This window comes from Trypanosoma melophagium (assembly GCF_022059095.1).
Source record: "Trypanosoma melophagium isolate St. Kilda chromosome Unknown ctg1segment0, whole genome shotgun sequence".
NCBI classification, from domain to species: Eukaryota; Euglenozoa; class Kinetoplastea; order Trypanosomatida; family Trypanosomatidae; genus Trypanosoma; species Trypanosoma melophagium.
In genome coordinates, this window is record NW_027125132.1 from 507,041 (window position 1) to 528,071 (window position 21,031).

Genomic DNA, 21,031 nt, shown 5'->3' on the forward strand with positions numbered 1-21,031 from the left:
GGGGGAGAGAAGGGGAGCTATACCAAAAGGTTTGCCTACAGTACCTAGAATACACAATCAACAAAGAAAAAGAGAGAAAAAGAAGAAAGAAATTACTCTTTCTGCAAGACACCTTCTCCCTTTCTCCACTCAGAAGAGACTGATAGAAAAAGAGAGCAAACAAAGAAAAAAAAAAAGAACAATTAAATCTTCCGAAAAGTACTGCAAATACAGATACAGAGAGTAGGAAAAAAAGAAAAAGGATAGGTGAAAGAAACATCCATATCCATCCCAAAAGAAATAGTATGGAAACAAAATCAATTAGAAACACCACCACCAACAACAACAACACCAAAAAAAAAGAAAGAAACACGCCTGGAACAGTTTTCCATTGTAGAATCAGATATTTTTTGCATTATTTAGTAGCGTAAGTTTTTCCAATTACAGAAAACGCTCCTCTGAGGGAAGACAGCGAGTTACAATTTCCAATTTTGATCCGGAACCACCATTCGAAGATTCATCATGAAATGCTGTTCGCTTGAACATATCAGCCGTTGTTCTTACGGGTGCAATTTCATGAACTTCACGAACACCATTATGAATAACTGCAAAATCCATTAAATCAATCCACTGTACTGGATGCGCTAGTTGGGCAGCTAAAACAGCAGCACACATATCACGTACGCTACCTTCTTCTACACCTTTTTTAAAAGTTTTCTCTACAAGATCTGTTTGATAACGACCATGATGCCGCACTTCACCAACATTCATAGATTGCATCATCTCTAATGCATCTTTTTGAAAAGCAGCATCAAATGGTTGAAAAGCATTACCTGTAAGATTTGTCAACCATACAGGATGTCCTTCTTTTACCAAAGATAAAGAAGATGAAGTAGTCGTATCTCCACTTAAATCTTTAGTCAAACCAAGCAAAGAACGTAGTTTAGACTCTTCTGGAAGAGCACTGTGAACAACAGGAAGGAAAAGATCCATGGCTCTACGAAGTCGACTACTATGAAATGGTAAATTTACAGAGAGTGGAATAAACCACGATTTTTTCTTTAGTCCACTTCTTCCATCATCTCGAAGTGTTAAATGTGTTAATTCCTCAAGTGATGGTGTATATCCATCATCTGGACCTCTTAAAAATCGACGAAATGTTGATCGTACACCATATTTACGCGCTGATGAAGTTACAAAATCAGGTAATGGTCCTTTATTAGGATTCATCGTTACTCCCTCCTCCCTATCTTGCCATACAGATGAGACAGCGGTACGAGCAATATGATCTAAACTGGCAGATGGACCACATATATTTGAACGAAACTGTGGATCTAAACATTTTCCAAGAGCTGCCATTCCAACTAGATCTCCTGCTACTACATATTGCTCATGATCAATATTGTAATTAACAACTTCCAAAAATGAAGTAGTAGTAGATAAAGATTGAGCGACAAGTTCTATCAAAACATGAAATTTATCCACTGCGATATCCAAATCTTCAGCATCAAGTTTTGCCCTACCGGGATGACACGCATACATGACGTAGTTTTCGCGATTCATAGAAAATTGTTCGATTGCATCCTCCATCAATATACCTCGTTTGTAAACAAGGTCAACAGCAACTTCTGGTGAGAATACTCCAATAGCACAAAGAGCTGAAAATTCTCCAAGACTGTGACCAGCAACAATAGCAGCAGATTCAAGAGAATAACCACGTGTTACTTTTAAATATTCCAAAGCCAACATTTGTGCCGCTAACATACAGGGCTGGGTTAGATATGTTAACGACATAACTCCTTGTGGGTGTGAAAGTAACTTTTTTCGCGCAGTAGACTCTGCAGAATTTCGTTCTTCACAAGAACCTTGTTGAAGAATTCTCTTCGCATCCAGTGCGTCACTATATACGTGTATCTTCTGGGGATTCTCTGTGATAATCTCTTGCATTGAAATACCATAGTTCTGCTCCATTCGTCCTTTTATACGTTCCCACAGAGAAGCTACCGCAGGAATTCGCACGTATTCCATTGACATCCCTTGGCGGTGAGAACCCTGACCTGAGAAAACCAATGCACGTCTCATTTGTTCTATTTATTTTTTTTTTCCCCCGTTTCACTTTTGTCGTTCTCTTTTTTTACGTTTTTCACTACACCACTCAATCTTCCGCTCTCTTTTCCTTTCTTTTCCTTTTTATGCGGATACAATCACCACCACTGTATTGTTTTTAAAAAAGGAAATAAAGTAATGAAAAAAAAAAAAAAACAGCAATACAAAGAAAAAAATTTTGTTAACAAATTGAAATTAGCCACTTGTTTTAAAATATATTTGACAACGAATAAAATAAAAAATGTCCCATCATATAAAATAAATTTCAACTAAAGTACGATAAAGGAGCATCACAGTAACAACAATCTTTACTTCTCTCCACATCATAAAAGCGTACAAATCCTCGGCCTTTATGTTCAATTACAACACGCCATTCATCTGAACCAGTAGGAACAGCTTGTACTGCCTCAGTTTGACTCTTTCTCCCCCTTTCTGCACTTCTTATCAAAGAAAACTCTGTAGAAGGAAGTTGAATACACGAAATTATGCGATTGTCTAATATATCAAGAAGAACTGCCCGACGATGCCATGGGCAAATACAAAATCTTCGTACTTCCTGTGCTGCCATGGGGTGTAATGTTTGTCCACTTGCGAAATACTGAATAAATGTTCCCACTACACGCTCCTGAGCTCCACATACCCCTATAGTAAACTCTTTCTCATCATCATCTACCTCAATAGATGCCAATAGAGAGCTATCATCACTATCTTTAACGGTCCATGGAGAATAGCATTGAATCGATGATATCTCAGTTTTGCCATTTACTCCAAAAAGATGAAGAAAATCACCATTTGTAGAGGTGTAAGATTGCGATGGAAAAGAAGGTTGTTGATTAAAATCAAAACTTTCACTTTCTTCTTTTCCCAAAAACATTGATCCATGGGAGACTTCTTCTACCACCTCAGTATCACTGGAAGTTTCACACCCTATTTGCGTAGAACCGCCTTGTGTATGATCATTACCGAGCTTAGGGAATCCCGATGATTCACTGGTCATAATTATTCAGAGAAACAATTTCAGGGTCAATCATCCTACAATGAATCAGCAAAAGAAGAAAAAAACAAGAAAGATTTTATTCATATATTCAAGATATTCAGTGTTCCAGAAATAATAATAATAATAATAATAATAATAATAATAATAATAAATACAACCTCATTATACTAGCTGATATTCTATAAAAAATTAAATAATAGGTTATACAAGAACACGTAGGACTCTGATTCCCTATACAGGCATTCTCTTGAAATACAGAGAGTTTTGAGATATATATATATATATATATATATATATATATATATATATATATATATATAATAAATACAGTAGAATCCAAAAAAAAAAAAAAAATGAGAATCCGATGTTCCACCCGTCGTGGCGCCACAAACAAAATAAATAAAAAGGACAAGAGACTTACCTGCCCTCTTTTACGGGGAAGGGCAGGTACGACTCATCTATATAAACCTTTCATAATAAACCTATATCACTGGTCTTTGTAAAAATAAAAATAAAATGATATCCAAGACACTCAGACGACAGAATCACACCTATTACGCTTCTATTTTATTATTCGAAGGATCATCAAATAAAATAAATGCACAACCAACGCCTCAAAATTTAACCTCAAATATCCACCATGAAAAAGTAGAGATCATCCATTGCATAGACAGAATCCCAAAGGCCCAACTCAACCAACTACAGTCAAAGAATAACTCCAAACCAATAACGTGTAATTATCCAGCCCCTACTTCAAAACCTATAATTCTGAGGCAGGTTTAAAGGGTTGAGGCACTGGTATACCTCCAGTGATACCAGAAGACTTCTGAAGACCTGTAGACATATTTATACTGGATGATGATGGTTGAACGGGTTGAGGCACTGGTGCACCTCCATTGATACCAGAAGACTTCTGAAGACCTGTAGACATATTTATACTGGATGATGATGGTTGAACGGGTTGAGGCACTGGTGCACCTCCATTGATACCAGAAGACTTCTGAAGACCCGTAGACATATTTATACTGGATGATGATGGTTGAACGGGTTGAGGCACTGGTGCACTTCCACTGATACCAGAAGACTGCTGAAGACCTGTAGACATATTTATACTGGATGATGATGGTTGAACGGGTTGAGGCACTGGTGCACTTCCACTGATACCAGAAGACTGCTGAAGACCTGTAGACATATTTATACTGGATGATGATGGTTGAACGGGTTGAGGCACTGGTGCACTTCCACTGATACCAGAAGACTGCTGAAGACCTGTAGACATATTTATACTGGATGATGATGGTTGAACGGGTTGAGGCACTGGTGCACTTCCACTGATACCAGAAGACTGCTGAAGACCTGTAGACATATTTATACTGGATGATGATGGTTGAACAGGCTGGGGCGCTGGTGCACCTCCATTGATACCAGAAGACTGCTGAAGACCCGTAGACATATTTATACTGGATGATGATGGTTGAACAGGCTGGGGCGCTGGTGCACTTCCACTGATACCAGAAGACTGCTGAAGACCTGTAGGCATATTTATACTGGATGATGATGGTTGAACGGGTTGAGGCACTGGTGCACTTCCACTGATACCAGAAGACTGCTGAAGACCTGTAGACATATTTATACTGGATGATGATGGTTGAACGGGTTGAGGCACTGGTGCACTTCCACTGATACCAGAAGACTGCTGAAGACCTGTAGGCATATTTATACTGGATGATGATGGTTGAACGGGTTGAGGCACTGGTGCACTTCCACTGATACCAGAAGACTGCTGAAGACCTGTAGACATATTTATACTGGATGATGATGGTTGAACGGGTTGAGGCACTGGTGCACTTCCACTGATACCAGAAGACTGCTGAAGACCTGTAGACATATTTATACTGGATGATGATGGTTGAACGGGTTGAGGCACTGGTGCACTTCCACTATTAAAGGGCCAAGCATTCTGAGTAGTTGCTCCCTGTGGGGCGGTGGAAGCAATAGAACCAAGGGAATTCTGTGGTACAGTAGTTGTGGTTCCGTGGATCGACAGACCCCTTCCAATTAGGTCAGGAGTTGAAGTTGTTGGCATGAGGCTTGACGGGCGAAAATTTGCCGTATTCGCTCCCAAAACCTGCGGCAACGTGTTAGACGTAATTGCAGCCGTAGATACGGAATATCCACCCGGTGTAGATGGTGATGTTGACGAGTAAGGCGTGCTTGTGTAGCCCTGGTAGACAGGTGGTTTCGTTAACTGTGTGTTGCTTGACTCGTAAACCCCAGGTTGTGTTACCGATGCAGCGACCACAGAAATTGAAGAAGGTACTTTTTCCCCATCTAATGGAACACTGGGTACACTTTCTACTGTGGATCCTTCATCATCGTCAGAGCGCGAACTTGAAGATGAACGAGAGGATGAAGAACTACTATTGCTTCTACTGCTAAAGCTAGAAGAATACGTTGATGTCGATCTTGATGAAAGAGCATTTTTACTTCCAAAAGTACCATCTATTGTTGACTGAACGATGATATTGATGTATTTGGTTAATTCTTGAACTTCCAGGGTAAGATTTTTGACAAACTTAACATGTTGATGGTGCAAAGAAGACAATTGCACTTCCAATGCTTGACGATAAGCTGCTGTAACATAACAGAGGCTAGTTCCTAGGCACTGCAACTGAAATAGTACTTGGTACATAAGAAAATGAGCTACACTTCCCTCACGAGGAAGAGGTAACTTATTTACAGGGTTACGACGTGTCTTTTCATCTGGAGAAACATTGGTATATATCTCTCCTGCAGACTCTGCCATTTGATTGGCAAGCTGAAGTACAATGTTAGCAAGTTTTGCTATTCCTTGTACAAGATTATCAACTTTATTTATCATTGGTTTCGATTTTTCATTTACTGTAACGGCGTTTAGTGGTGTGAATTCACGTTTTAACGTAGCGTAAAGGGTTCCACAGTTGGATTGTATCTGATATGCCACATCATATTGTAAAACATAGAGTAACGTTTTCTTCTTTGCCGTACCCACAATTTCTGCTCTTCCCCTCTCTTTACTACCTGATCTACTGCTAACACCGTTATTTTTAACTTCTTTATGACAATTTTGAGTACCTGTTCTCTTCTTTTCTAATGAGGGATCATTCACTGCTACCACAGTACCTGTTTCCCCTCCTGACATCACTCCTGATAAGGAATGATGATGATTCTTTGTATTACTAACTTTCTTCTTTTTCTTATCCTTACCATCAACTATCACACGAATTACATACGGTTTCCCATTCATAATTAAATGACCACTCGATGTTGGCAATGATGATGATCTAGCCATTGTTGTTGTTGTAACTGGCATACTCACTGGAGAAGCAGAGACGGGAAGTGAAGAAACAGCATCAACTGTAACAACACGACATGACATCTCTGCAAATCCCATTGTTTTCCCAGCACCATCGCACATTGCATAACTAGCATGCTGACGAGTTTCTGCTGCTCGCTCCGTCGTCAGAGGACATGGACACACCCACGTTAAAGCTGTTGCTGCTGTAGATGATTCTAAGTTAGTGCTTGCTGTACGAAGCTGATTCTCATTATATACACTACAGAAACATTGTGCAGGAAATAACTTACAAAGTTCATTATCATCAAGCTTAAACTCTGCCTTATGACAAACGCAGTACGTTAGGGACAAGATACGATCACCCGCTGGAGATGCTTCTATCACACCACCACCACCACCTTGTTGTGGACGGATAAAAATCTCCGGGAATGTCGAGAAGCGAACGGAGAAGACAATTCGCGCCGAAGAGCTCATGTATACAAGACCATAGAGTCGTTTGACAGCAATCTCTAAACGATACTTTCGCATTTCCCTTTATTAAGTTTCAATAGGAGTAAAAGAGAATTTAATCGGTTCCTACTTTTCTATATTTTTTCCTTCCTGTGTTTATGTGTTTGTGTATTTGATGATGTAGCTACAATTGCTACTCTTACTGCCAATGGTGATGAGGGAGTTTCTTCTTTTATGGTTTTCCTAGTCTTGTTTTAGAGAAAAATCACCGAATCACACCTACAAAATAAAGGCATCCATAAGAACAAATAAAAAAAAAAAGAATACAATATAAGGGTTAAAGAGACGTACATTTAAAAGTTAAAATGATAATAATTAAAAAAAAAACATATCATTTATAAACTTGATCTATTAATTTGATACACATATGAATAACTACACGCATCATGTTTATGTTTGCATGCGTCAGTGTGTGTGCATACGAATAGGTTCCGTAAGGGGGTACCATTGAAGCTAAACAGTAAATAAGCAAAAAAAAAAAAAAAAGAAAATAATAAAGAATATCAATAGATAATTATTTTTCTCTCCCTCTTTTTATTTTTTCTTGCAGTTCTGTTACTACCAGCTTCTCCAGTTCGCTTACCTAAAGATCTTCACCATCAGAGCTATTATCATCATCCTTCTTAGCCTTGTACTTACCTCGATGATAAACCTGATCTACCTTGTCTTGTATACCCACCCGTGCATTAGGTACACTACCTGCCACAAGTTCTGGGTTCTGCATTAGAACAGCCTGAGTTGGTATCGCTGCCTTATCTCTAATACGTCCCCTATTCGCTACAACTTCCCCACGCTTCCCAATTGAAGATGGATTAACACCCTCCTTAAGACTTTGAGCTGAAAGTTTAGCAAGCATCGCATCTTGCTGTTCTTGAAGGGCATGTACCTTATCAAGTTTACCCTTCTTACGTCGTTTCATCGGTGTACTACCTGTATCTGCGGCGGACGTGGAGGAAGTTCCTCTTCCTGTTGAGGATGTACTAGCACTATCACCCTCAGTAAGATTAGGGCGACGGAAAATGGCTTTTGAACCTGTCTTACCACGATCAATATATGCACGTCGACTAATTTCACGCTCATTTTCTGTCTCTTCCATACTACGTGCCACTCGTACATCGGCTTCACGCTCTTCCTCTTCACGAGAAATATCATCAATAGTTTCAGAGAGGGCACGTGAGTCATCATCTTTAAATCCTTCTAGTTCCTCTTCTTTTGAGCTCACTAGTGTACGTAATAATTGCTCCTCCATACTGGTACGAGTGCTATCCTGATGAGGTTTATGTACAGTGGCGGTAGAGTCTGGGTGTTCTGCAAAGTGATTAGACAAAAGACCCTCCGGTACTTCAATAATATTTCCCTCACGATCTTCCAGTAATGGCATCTGACCAGCAAAATTTAAGGGATATGGATTCTTGCTACCAACAGCATATTTATCTAATTCCTTTTCAATATGAGCCTGTATTTTAGATTGTGGAATATACTGAATAAGACTCATACTTTGTAGTCGTTCACTTGCACGCTCATACCAAAAAAAGAAATGACGCTCATGAAACTCCCGTAAAAGGTCTAAATGTTTTTTCTTTAATACTTGGCGACCTTCTGTCATTTGTTGTGTTTCAAGACGTTTCTTTTCCTGTTCTTCCATCTCATACTCCCATTGAGCAAGTTGGGCTGCCTTTGTAATATTATACTTATAAATGTACTCATCAGCGTTAACGCGAAATGACTCAAGCCATTGTCGTTTGTAAACTTTTCGAAGATGTTCAAACTGAGCTTCATGCACATTTCTCCATAATTCGTTCTGTTTCCACATCCAATGACGGTAAGGAGTTAAGAAACCAGTCATTTTTCGTCCATGTTCAGACTTAGACGGTAGATTGTAATACGGCCGCATCTGCCGCCTACACGCCAGCGTGCAGCGCAGCATTTTTTCGCAGCTTTCCTCGTGGTCCCTGTATATCTCTATTCTCTCTTTTTGTTTTTTTTCTTTAATAAATACAAAAAATAGAAGAGAAAAGAAAGAGTGCGAAAGATACAATTTTAGTTCAATTGATATACAACAACCACGAAAAAAAAAGGGGAAACTATTACGAAAACAATGGGAAACTTGTTTATAAACAACAAGAAACGGAAATGCATATGCCAACTATAAGAATTCTACCATTCTCTCTGTTTCTCTTTTCTACAGAAATGTAGCAAAGTGTGGAAAAAACAAAAAAAAAGAAAAAAGGAATTAGAGGAAAATAGAGTGTAAGTATTAGCATTAATGTATGGAAGACTGCAATACCACACTCTACCTTCGTTTTTTTTTCTTTTTTTTCCCCATTTTTTTTTTCCTGTATTAAACCTGATGCAAAAGAGCAGACTCACTTGTCCGTATTGATGGTACAGGCAACAAGGTAAGTTTTGTAGCTAATTCCCTTAATGTTTCTTCAATCATTTCAGACCTTTCCTCTAACAGTGGTATATTGCGAGTAACTGGCTCCATCAAGAGTTCTGCGTTTCCTTCCATAGCCTCTGGAAACGGAAACATAACACGTAAAAGATCTGGTTCCTCTGGTTGTAACATAATATTTTCAATTTCCTGAAAGCACTCTACTTCTGTATATTCATCCACTCGCTCTACTTGCTGTAAGAGAATATCTGTGAAAATTGCCCGCTGTCGTACTTCCATCCACCGTTGCATTAGTAATTCTTTTTCTATTTGATCAGCTCCCTTATCACCAGTTATTGTATGTATTGTGATAGGAGTTTCATTAATTTTTGTATAACTATTATAATATGCCTCGGCTACATCAGCGGAATTCTCATTTACATCGGCGGAATTTCCAGAACCCACAAAACACGTTTTATCATTTTCCCAGTTATTATCCATCACTGTACCAGATGTTAGAGAAGATGCCTCATCAACATAACTTGCATCTGTGCCCCCATATTGTACAGAACTCCTACCCAAACTTTTATTCCCATCAAGACCATTATTTTCATTACTAAATCCAGTAGTAATAGGACCACCATTACCAGTACTACCACTTTTATTACCCTTTACGCTTAGCATTCGAAAACATTCTCTACAAACACGCACGGGTGTCTGCACCCCACGTGAAGGAATCGCGCAGTTGTAGTTTGAGCAATTCCTACAAAACACATAACCACAGTTACGGCAATGATGACGTCGTACACTAATAGAAAAGACAACATGACAATTGTGACACTCAGGGGCTTCTGAGTCTTCTTGCCAGTGTACATCCTTTGAGTTTGCAGTTCCCATTCCTGCAGTATGAAGAAGTTTTTCTCTATCAATTAAAGAAAAAAATAAACTTTCTATTCCTCTCACTGGTTCACTAAAACACGCGCGTAGAGACAAAAAAACATACACAATCACCTATACACAAACGCAACGTTGATATTCCCCCCCCCCCCCCCCCAAAAAAAAAAAAAAAAAAAAAAGCAGAATAAAGAAAAGAAAATAAAAGAAAAAGACTAAGAATTGTTTCTAGAAATAATAAACATAATAGTAACAGCTACAAACAATTATGCATATATATATATATATATATATAAACATATAAAGAAGGACAGAGAAAAATCATATTAAAGATTCTTGTAGAAGCTTGAAATGTCATTTTCAAGTGGTAAGGACAAAGCCAAAAACCACATATAGAAATAAAACTTGGTAATAGTAAAACCGAAACAAAAATAAATTAACTCTGTAGTAATATGTCTTGTATTTATTATCTTTTTTTCAACTAGCATCACTCTTTGAGCAATCTCTATGGAAATAAAATGAAAAAAATCTGTTCGTTTCTTTTTGGTTCTTTTCTTCTTTGTCTCTGTTTCATCGCTATAGAGAAGAGGAAAAACAAACAAACAAAAGAAAAGAATAGAAACTGTTCTCTATGGCACCCCTAATACTTATACACAGACAAACGACTCTGGCCTTTATTTATTTATTTTATTTTATTTTCTTGTTTCTTTCTTTTGCAAATAACTATAGAGAAAAGAACCGTTAAAACGGGTAACCACGAAGATCCATTGTCAATATAGAAGAACTTTCCTTCTGTTTATTCTTTAGGACTCCTACCAACAAGTCAGCCAAATGGTAAAGTTGATCCTTCAGTGAAATGACGATGAACTGTGTTGTACTGCAGTTCCGTCGCATATAATTAGCGAGTTTCTCCACATTTCCAGCATCTAGTGCGGCATCTACTTCATCCAACACAAAAAACGGCGTTGGCGAAACCGCATGAACGGCGAAAAGAAGTGCCAGAGCCGCCATAGTGCGTTCGCCACCAGAGAGAAGTTCCATCGGCATATACCGCTTTAGAGGCGGAGTGGCGTGGTACTTGGTTCCAGCCAAATATGGCTCTTCCACATCTTCAAGACTTAAATACGCGGAGCCATGCACGGCATGTGCTCGTGTGCTAAGCGTGAGTGAACGATATACACGGTCCACATGATCTGCAATCTTTTCAAACGTCTCCATAAACAGTTGTGTACGTAATTCTTTTACCTTTACAAACTCACTGTATGCCTTATTCGCTTTCTCACGGGCTTCTTCAAGTTGTGCAGAATAGGATCCAAGTTTATCCTCGGAATCATTAAATCTTGTAGCAGCCTTCAAATTAGGGGCAAGTGTTTCTGCTGCGCGCTGAAGAGATTCCAAAAGATCTTCCGTACGTTGTTTATAAGAATCAAGGTGCGTTTTATCAGATGCTGCTTGTCGTTGACTCTCTGAAAGACTAGAGAAATCCACCATTACTTGAGTTTCCTTCCCTGAAGCATGAGAACGTGTTCGACCTTGTGTTTGTTGTTGTTGTTGTTGTTTTTGTTGACTAGCAGTAGTCTCATCAAGTAATGAAAATGATTCGCTTGTATTTAGAATATCACTTTCTACAGGTCGTGTTCGCTTAGTACCACTTATCTCTGAAGTTTTTAACGGTAAGGAGATTTCCTCCATCTGACAACGTCGTACAACGTTCATTCGTTGTAAACGAAGTGTATCACAAGCAGCTTGAAGAGCTGTTACACCTCTACGGGCTTGTGCCAATTTATTTAATTCTTGTTCAGAATTTCGTCCCTGTTGACGAATATTCGCTTCAAGAGTATCAAGTTTACCTTTTAATTCGCTAACACGTGTCTTGAATTCCATCTGTTTCTTCTCGGTAGAATTTACAATATCCCTATACGTTAAGAGATCCTGTTCACATTGCTTAATCTCCTTATCCAGTCTTGCACACACTGCCTTGAGATCATCCACAGAACGTCCACCAATACGTCGTCGCTCCGCCTCCAGTGACATTTCCAGTCGATGAATTAACAACAACATTTGCTGTCGTTGTTCGGCCCGTTCCTTTGCCCGTCGTATCTCATTACTCTCTAATTCCATTAAATTGGCTATCTTTACACGTTCCTGAAAACCAGCAAAGATACGTTCCTCCACTGCCGCCACGGCTTTACGTGTTTGCTGTAACTCTCGCTGGCAACGTGCGAGTTCATCCTCACACGCCACTCGACGGGCTTCAATCTTTTCCATTTCTGTTTGCAATCGCGCTACTTCACGTGTGGCATTCGCCGCCCGCGAGGCCGCTGCTGCTGACTCCGCCGCGACGGCTTGAATGCGGCCGCGGGTGAACTCCAATCGGCCCTCCAAATCCCGCAGTTCACACCGCGTGCGGGCCATCGCCGCCTCGGATCCCACGCCGTGTGGTTCCCCGCCGCTGGCGGCCACATCGCCCAACAGCCGTTCACGGGCCGCGCGGAGATCATCATACTTCTTCTCATCCCACTTCCGAGCACGTGATTGAATAGAGGCAAGTCCACCCTGCACCGCCCCATTACGCAACAGTACAGAACCATCAAGAGTTACCACTTTAAATCGTTCGCCATCTGAGCGGCCGTAGGCCACGTGTTTAGCTTCAGCCATGCCATCACAAACAAGTGTCTGACCAAGTGCATATTGTACAGCTGCCTCTATAGCCATATCATAGCGGATGACATCTACTACAGGTTTGCAAGTACCACCAAAAGTTCGTAAACGGTCATCCACTTTTTTTCCTTGTACAGTATCCAAAGGAAGAAATGTCATGGGAGGTAAACGTTGCTCCTTTAAATAACGTACACAACTGATAGCAGATTCTGTAGAGTCTACAACAACCGCCTCAAGATTTTTACCCAAGGCTACAGTTACGGCATGACGATACTTATCATTAGGAATTGTACATAAATCCACAAGACGTCCTCGAATTCCATGAAGAGCACGTAAAGCTTGTAAAGCTCCTGCCATTCGTGTACCATGTTTATCATTTTCTTTTATAAAACGAAGTTCATGTAATTGCTCTTGAATTTTTGCAAGTTCTAATTCTCTTTCTTTATTTTTCTTTTCTGCATGTGCAAGACTTGTTCGTTTTTGATTCATATCATGTGTAATTTCTTCAATTGTATCATTTAATTCCTTTGTTCGATGTTGTAATTCTGTAACACGATTATTGTTTCGTTCTATATCTTGTGTTAATTCCTCTTTCTGTGACTTGATATTTTCAAGTGTTATCGCACACTGTTTCTGACCCTCAATTAGGGATTGTTGTTGCCTTTTAACTCGTTCCAGTTGTTGTCTTAAAACAACTGTTTCACATTCAGCATCTTTTCGAAGTTTTCTATATTCTGATAACTCTTCAGGACTTAATGCTCCACTTAATGTAGTGTGAGTTTTATCTTCCTCTTTGCATCTTTCATCAAAAGCAATAAGTAGAGATTTTTGTTGATTTATTTGTTCGTCAATACGTTGTGCCTCTTTTGATTGCATCTTTTGTGTCTTCATGAGAGCATCCAACTCATGCTGTTGTACCTCACGTTTACGATTTAAGTGAGATAGAGAAACTTTAATACGTTCCAATGTACTATGTTTCTCTCGCAATGCATCAGCTTCTTTACGACTCTTTTTTAACTCTTCCAGGTATGATTTATGCATTTCAGCGTATTCACGTTTCATCTTTCGCATATCTTCTTCTGAAGCAATACTTTTTTCAAGTTTATTCAATTTTTCTACGTAGTTATTAAGCTCTCTCTTCTGTTTTTCCAAATTGTTTTCAATATATAATAATTGAACTAACGCTTCATTACGTTTTTCCTCAGCGATACGTTTTAACACCTCATCATACTTTTCGGCCTCTTTCTTATGAATTCGCATTTGATTTACAGCTGCCACTGCACCACGTTTTGCAACAGATGCTGACGTTAATTCATTGTTGGCGGCATCAAGAGCTTTCTGGCAGCGATTATACTCGTCTTTTAGTTCACCACTACCACTGATTTGTTCAAGTAGTTCCGTCAATTCTCGTGCTTTTTTCTGCGCTACCGCCTCCACTTCATGCTGAAAAACCAAAAAGTTATTAACACGGGATCCAATTTTAAACTTCTCCATCGCTGCAAAGAATTGCTGCTCATTCACGACTGTGCCGTTGATTTTGTGTGTAATACGTCCCTTGTGATCGACAGCCCGTGTCAGGGAAGTCTCAACAATATTATTATTATTATTATTATTATTATTATTATTATTATTATTATTATTATTACTCTTCCCATTACTATTTGCATTATCTGTATAACTTTTATGGTGTCGCAGTACGGCAGTCACGCTGCACTCCCGCTGCGGTGCCCCGCGGTGGATAAAGTCCGCCGCATTGTTGCCGCGCAGCATCGCCGCGGTGTTGGCACTCAACACAAAGGACAGTGCGTCCATCAAATTTGACTTGCCGGAGCCGTTGGGGCCGACGATACACGTGAAGTCCCGCAGCGGCCCAATCGTGACATGACCGGCGTAACTCTTGAAGTTGTACAGCTCCACACGGTGAATGCGGGCGAGCATCGATAATAAATGATAATGAACTCCTGTTGGAGGAGAAGCGCAAACACACTCACACCCACCGAGGGAGAGAGAGAGATAAAGGGGAAAGGAAAGAAAAAGGTAATATGATTCCTGTGGTGTGTAAATTGAAAAAATAGAAGAGAAATGAGAAAGAAAATATTAAATAAAAAGAAAGAACAATGGGAAAATTTCTTCAACAGATAAGGAAGAGAATTATGAGACACAAATTCATAGAAACAAAGGAAAGAAGACAAAAAATCAGTGGCTTAAGTTATAAAGAAATGAGCTACAAGAAAAAAAGAGAGAAAAGTCCCCAAGACTCTCTTACACTTTTATCTTTTTTTTGCTTCTTTTCTTCTATTTCATTTCTCTTGATCTTTCACTTATACGAATTAATATAGGAAACGGCAATGGCGCTAAAACAACTAAGAGTAATGGCAAACAATACAAAAAAAAGGAGGGAAAGAAATATTCGATTATCGTCCCTTTATTCTTCTACTCCATTTAAACTTTGTTCTCAGTTCCCTTCTCATAAAATTTTTGTTTTATTGTTTCCAATAACTTGCTTCACCCACCCCTCATCATCTTGATCATCATCATTATTTACTAAAATGTATCATTTACACGATTCATTACAGCACGGATACGGGTGTATACTTTTGCTGCTGGACTGCCACGAATCAAATCACACAGTGCGTCCCTAGCCACACGAATATTCTGTGTTGTTCCCATTACCCAAATATGTGTATCGGCAATTACAATTCGTGTACGTGTGACATTCTCAATGGTGTACTTTGTCTTACCATGCGAACCACTCATGCGACCAATACAACGAGAGAGATTATCCCCTTGCAGGTTCGCCCGAACATCTTTCACTTCAAATCCCTCAATGTACACATCATCCATACGTAGTAGCGCTACAGCATCCTTCACATCAAATCCCGCCACAACCGCCTTTACAAAATCTTCTGCCTTCTGCAAAAGAATTTTACTGCTGTCGTTGTTTCCGGTTGTGGTTACTGCTGTCGTCTCCACAGTGGCCGGGCATGTACGCAGTTCTACACATCGTGCCTTCAGGTTCATACGAATCTCCAGTCTGCACTGCTCCACAACAGGCGTGTATACATCCATCCACACCTTCTTAAGGGCAGGAAAGCGGTGGTGTGGAATCTTCACACTACGTGTTTCTCGAATAAATGACTTGGAATCGTCAGTCTTTTCTTTCCCCGTGTTACGTGAACTAGCCACTGCTGCTGACATTTCTACCACAGGATCCTACTTAAAAACGTACAGTGTCTTGTTTTTTTTTATTGTGTGTGTGCGTTACTCTTTCTTTATTTCCAACGCATTGAAAAAATACAAAATAATAGCAATAATAATAATAATAATAATAATAATAATAATAATAATAGCAATAATAATAATGACAAAAAGAAAAAAATAATAAATAATAAAAACAAGAGGTCACAAAGAGTACAAAATATCGGAATTAATAACATCTCTACGAAGACATGCATGAAAAGACGAAATTAGTAGATTGGTACATGTGCAGCAAATTTCTCTTTTTTTTTAAGCCATAAAAGCAAAAAAAAAGGACAGATGCTACGAATAGCATAGGAGTGAAGACATTATTCTTGAAAATATCTAAATGAAGCAATATTTCCCCTGTAATTTTCTCTAAACATTCTAGATAGCACAAACACACACAAACAAAGAAATATATATAAACTCATAAGTAAACATAACCTACTAATCTAGTGCCAAACGAGCCATTTTCTGGTTTTCTAGCTCGCTCTCAACATCACTTGAAGGAGCGGGATCATACTGCATAGATCTGTCTTCGCCCTGCTCATTTATATCTCCATCACTCACGTATGAATCACTCGCTGTAGATTCATGCGATGTTACATCTGAATCCGTTTTAAGAGGTGTTGGTCTCTCAGTGGTGCATTCCGGTGCCGCAGCTTCCAACATATTGGGAACAACACGCTGTTGTGACTGCAGTACATTTTCTGTGTGATGAGTGAAACTCTGAGATGCAGGACCTGAGAGATCTGCTGGCCTTCCCATGTCCCCAGAGTCACGACGAGATCGTGATTGTGCACTTACCAACGATCCTCTATGCTGTTGTTGTTGTTGATGATGATGGTGATGATAATGATGACGATGTTGTTGATGATATTGATGATGCTGGTATTGGTGATGTTGTTCTCTTCTAGGGTCATAACTTGCAACATTAGCCATACGTGAAGAAGCAGACACTGGCGATGGTGAAGAAAAACTCAGTGGCGACACTCCAGCTCGGGCTCTTCCCATTATTCCTGGCCCAAGAGAAGAACGATTCTGCATCATCATCATTCTCATTTGCTTTTGTTGACTTCCCGTACTATTTGGAGAGATATCTTGTGAGAGTAGGGGGTGCATGGTATCGTGAAAGTTCCTTGCCTCCAACGGAGTTGGACGATAACCCCCACCATTACTTTCCACCATTCCGGAATGGGAGTGTTGACTTAAATGGGAAACACTACCAGCACCATTATCACGTGCAAATAAGTTTCGTAAAGCTCCATCCATCTTTATTATTTGTTGTTCCGTCTTCTGCATGCTTCTTGTGAGAAAATCTACCTTTTCTTTTAATGCTGTAAACTCTTCTCTTGAAATTCCACCTACATTCGATGTGATCTTACCCTCACCTTGAGTTAAGTTTCCCTTTTCCCCCGATACTCGTATTCCACCGTTATCGTTACTACCACTGCCACCACCGCCGCCAGTGATAGGAACACACTGTAGTAACATTTCTAATCGATTAAAATCACGACGACATGAACGTACTTCACTGCGACGAGTAATATTTTCTTCTACCAGTGTACGTAGTTCTGTAACCCATCTTGTTACGGTATCATTTGTTGCCTCTAATGCACCCTGTACACGAGCAACTTGCTGATGTAATATATCTCTCTCTTCTGCAGCTTGACGAGCCTGTACACGAAGACTAGACTGTAGTTCATCGCGCAAACTATCCACATGAGCATCCAACTCTAATAATGAGTTACGTACAAGATCATGATGACGACGTACAAGTTCATCCACACGACGATCCCCACGCTGTTGATCAATTCGTGATTCATTTTCTAGAGCCGCAACTGCATCACATAAACGGGTCTGTTCCAATGTACTCTTCTTCATATGTTTATCAAGTTCCCTAGTGAGATCCTCTACGTTTCGTCCGGATGAGCGTTGCATTTGAGTAAGAACGGTCTGTACTTCCTTTACACTCCGCTGCGATGTTTCTACGACTTCTTTCAATGATTCTGCCAGTTCTATTTGAGATTTCTGCACTGTCTCAAAGCGACGTTCTAGATTCGTGTTCACATTCCCTACTGTATCGGAAATACTTTCTTGAAATTTACTTTTCCACTTGTTTATTTCATCTGCTACTATTCGTTTTACAGCCGCTTCATCTAGAGTCGTTTGTATAACAGCAGCAGCACCAGTAGTATTAATAGTGTTTATTGTAGAAGAGGAATTATGCGGCATGTAGATAGAGTCTGTAATTTCCATAAATGGACCATCCACTATACTCCACGGTGTTGACGCCATGGCACCGCTGCGGAATATTTTGTCCCGTTGCATTGCGGTGCGATCAATGATGGCCTGCATCTCTTTATTAATGGAATCCAACCGTTGACGAAAGTGATCCTCATCGCTGTCAAAGGATGAGGCCAACATGAAACTGTTATACTGTACAAGATGGAACGAATAAAAAAAAAAAAGAAACAAAATAAACAAAAAAGAGCAAACAAACGGAGAAGCAAGAGATTAGTTATTCTCTGTTAATGAGAGTAAACAACAAGCTCATATTTATATTATTTCCAAGTATATGAATAAATAGAAGAAGGTAAAGAACACCATACACTATAATGAATACACACACAGAAGCAAATAAGCACACACATACCCACATACCTCCAGAGGAATAAGTATAAAATAATTTTCTATATATATCTATATATAGGTAGTAAAAATACAGAAAACGCACAATTTATCGTCCAAACGCGTTTATATTAAACACATTAACAGCAAAAAACAAAACAGTATATTCATCAAAGATTAAGGGAAACAAGAGGCACGCACAGAATGATAATAAGACACAGATTAATTGCTCTGACTCTGTATAATATTACCCAAGAGAGAAGCAATAATAGAAGCAATAAATTCATTTATTTCATTATTTGGAGTAAATAACGATAAAAGCAAAATCTCGTTTTTTTTCCCCCTTTTGTGGAGGGGACGAGAGAGGTGAACTTTATTACTATCACCCTATCTTACATCTCACCATTTTCCTTTTTCTTCTCTTATTGCATCTATTCTGTCGCTTCTAATGCTGTTCATCTTGTGCAATGATCTACAATCAACCTATAGATTAAAACGCCGCAGCATTAAGCCAGCAATATATCATTGGCAGATATTGCTTTGTGTACCTCTTCATAATTAATATTTTATCAGCTCTTTATTTTTTCTTTGCTTTTCTTAGAACCATACCTCTGTAGTATTGTGTTGGGCCATCTCGTCGGACCCCATGCAACTCTTTTTCTTTCTTCTCTTCTTGATTTACAATGCCTACATTTCATCCTCTATTTTACGTCCTTGTTTGTTCTTTTTTCTTTGTTCTTGTTGTTTTGTTTTCTTTCCTTTGCGGTTAATATTATTACTTTTTAATGTGCCACAGCAAAGATGTTATTGTGAGAGTTCGTTAGTGAAATTTACTGTGATTTTCATCCCATCCTTCATCTACTCTTTATTATTGTCATTATCTTTGGTGTCTTTAACCTGTGTTGGGTACCATATCGGTGTAGTGGGTAAATCCCCCTTCTTACTCCGCGTATATGTCTCATATAAATACTGTGACAAGAGTGGTGGAAATAACTTTCTAAACTCCTCCTTCGCACTTGGTTTAGAATTCGTATATAAAAACAACACCTTCTTCCGCGTCTTCTCTTCCATCACCGGTGCAAGCATCTTCCACAGCAGCCCAAAGGAGGTTGGTGGATTCACTAGAATCATCAGCCCCAGTCGCTCCGGGAAGTGATCCTGAATCGTCTTTACCACGGCGAGGGCCACATTCGGGCTGCTGTCCCGCAGATACGAAAATGTCTCAAAGTCGGTCACACACACCCACTGCTCCACCCCCGCCGGCATTAACTTCTCCAAATGACGGAAGGTGGAGACGCAGTGCCGCAGCGGCTCTTTGCGGTCCGGGCCCCACCGCATCGACATAAAACACACCGGGCGATGAATGAGATCCCAACCGACAAACTGCATCATGTGATGATTGGGGTCCGCCAGGCACCGCTCACACACCCACTCATCCACCGCATTCTTCTCCCGCCACTGCACCGTGCGCTCTAACATGTGGAGGGATTTCTTTATTTCAAAGTTGCGAGCGAAGAGGTAGCGAATAAGCATCCAGTCATCATGTTCGGCTTCCTTGTACCATGTAGCCATTTCCACGGATTTCTTAAAACTTTTGAATATTTCCCGCTGCTTGTCAGATAACTCCTGCATGCGTTCTGTTATTGTCTTTACAACATTTGGTGGTCGCACTCTCGCGGCCTCTTCCTCTGTAGAGATGAAAAATGGTATTTGAAATCCCACATTCTGTTGTGGGAATAGAAATAGGTCACTTGGTAAAGTAGAGTTCGGCAGGGTCTCTGCGTTACTCATCGCTAATGACAACATTAATTAAAACAAAAAAAGAAAGAAAAAATGAAACACAAAGAAATAAAAATAAAAAGAAATACAGCAGAAAATCGAGTTAAAACGATAGAAAAAAAAAAAACAAGAAAGAGAAGCGAAAATCAGAGGGGACACAAGGGGGAAGGAAAAAAAAAAATAATACAAACCTTCCTTTATATACCTGTAGCTCTCTTTTACTGTAAACGACTGTGTACGTACATATATATGCATATGTAATGCCTTTTTTTTTTCTTCCTTTCTTGCTTTCTCTTAGTATATATATATATATATATATATATATATTAAGGGAAACATTGCAAAAAAAAAAAAGACACGGCAAGCACTGTAGCACAAATCAAACCAATGATGACTACACAACTTACTGTAATTCTGAATGCATGAATTAACCATTCAGCAGTACAAAAGACGTCAACGATACTAATTAATTAGAATAAAGAAAAGAAAAAAGCAAACACAAAAATGAAACATTGTAACCATA

General features: G+C 39.4%; 9 protein-coding genes across 9 annotated transcripts; all 9 read right to left on the reverse strand.

Moving 5' to 3' along the window:
* Positions 1-420: 420 nt before the first annotated feature.
* LSM04_003742 (Acyl transferase) lies at positions 421-2,061 on the reverse strand (the record flags this gene model as incomplete). The annotated part of the gene is made up of 1 exon (XM_067335386.1): positions 421-2,061. The coding sequence occupies one exon, from the start codon at positions 2,059-2,061 to the stop codon at positions 421-423; it is 1,641 nt and encodes a 546-aa protein (XP_067195131.1).
* Positions 2,062-2,350: 289 nt separating this feature from the next.
* On the reverse strand, positions 2,351-3,082 carry LSM04_001634 (uncharacterized protein; the record flags this gene model as incomplete). Its single annotated transcript, XM_067335387.1, has 1 exon — positions 2,351-3,082. One exon carries the CDS (start codon positions 3,080-3,082, stop codon positions 2,351-2,353), a length of 732 nt encoding a protein of 243 aa, XP_067195005.1.
* A 760-nt stretch (positions 3,083-3,842) lies between these two features.
* LSM04_001165 (uncharacterized protein) lies at positions 3,843-6,947 on the reverse strand (the record flags this gene model as incomplete). Its single annotated transcript, XM_067335388.1, has 1 exon — positions 3,843-6,947. The coding sequence occupies one exon, from the start codon at positions 6,945-6,947 to the stop codon at positions 3,843-3,845; it is 3,105 nt and encodes a 1,034-aa protein (XP_067194976.1).
* A 565-nt stretch (positions 6,948-7,512) lies between these two features.
* LSM04_009217 (uncharacterized protein) lies at positions 7,513-8,856 on the reverse strand (the record flags this gene model as incomplete). The annotated part of the gene is made up of 1 exon (XM_067335389.1): positions 7,513-8,856. One exon carries the CDS (start codon positions 8,854-8,856, stop codon positions 7,513-7,515), a length of 1,344 nt encoding a protein of 447 aa, XP_067195464.1.
* Positions 8,857-9,270: 414 nt separating this feature from the next.
* LSM04_004481 (FYVE zinc finger) lies at positions 9,271-10,200 on the reverse strand (the record flags this gene model as incomplete). Its single annotated transcript, XM_067335390.1, has 1 exon — positions 9,271-10,200. One exon carries the CDS (start codon positions 10,198-10,200, stop codon positions 9,271-9,273), a length of 930 nt encoding a protein of 309 aa, XP_067195177.1.
* A 738-nt stretch (positions 10,201-10,938) lies between these two features.
* On the reverse strand, positions 10,939-14,796 carry LSM04_003124 (SMCs flexible hinge; the record flags this gene model as incomplete). The annotated part of the gene is made up of 1 exon (XM_067335392.1): positions 10,939-14,796. One exon carries the CDS (start codon positions 14,794-14,796, stop codon positions 10,939-10,941), a length of 3,858 nt encoding a protein of 1,285 aa, XP_067195093.1.
* A 606-nt stretch (positions 14,797-15,402) lies between these two features.
* Positions 15,403-16,056, reverse strand: LSM04_002852 (uncharacterized protein; the record flags this gene model as incomplete). The annotated part of the gene is made up of 1 exon (XM_067335393.1): positions 15,403-16,056. One exon carries the CDS (start codon positions 16,054-16,056, stop codon positions 15,403-15,405), a length of 654 nt encoding a protein of 217 aa, XP_067195077.1.
* Positions 16,057-16,545: 489 nt separating this feature from the next.
* LSM04_004961 (uncharacterized protein) lies at positions 16,546-18,525 on the reverse strand (the record flags this gene model as incomplete). Its single annotated transcript, XM_067335394.1, has 1 exon — positions 16,546-18,525. One exon carries the CDS (start codon positions 18,523-18,525, stop codon positions 16,546-16,548), a length of 1,980 nt encoding a protein of 659 aa, XP_067195199.1.
* Positions 18,526-19,587: 1,062 nt separating this feature from the next.
* LSM04_006010 (CRAL-TRIO lipid binding domain) lies at positions 19,588-20,520 on the reverse strand (the record flags this gene model as incomplete). Its single annotated transcript, XM_067335395.1, has 1 exon — positions 19,588-20,520. The coding sequence occupies one exon, from the start codon at positions 20,518-20,520 to the stop codon at positions 19,588-19,590; it is 933 nt and encodes a 310-aa protein (XP_067195270.1).
* Between the last annotated feature and the right edge of the window lie 511 nt (positions 20,521-21,031).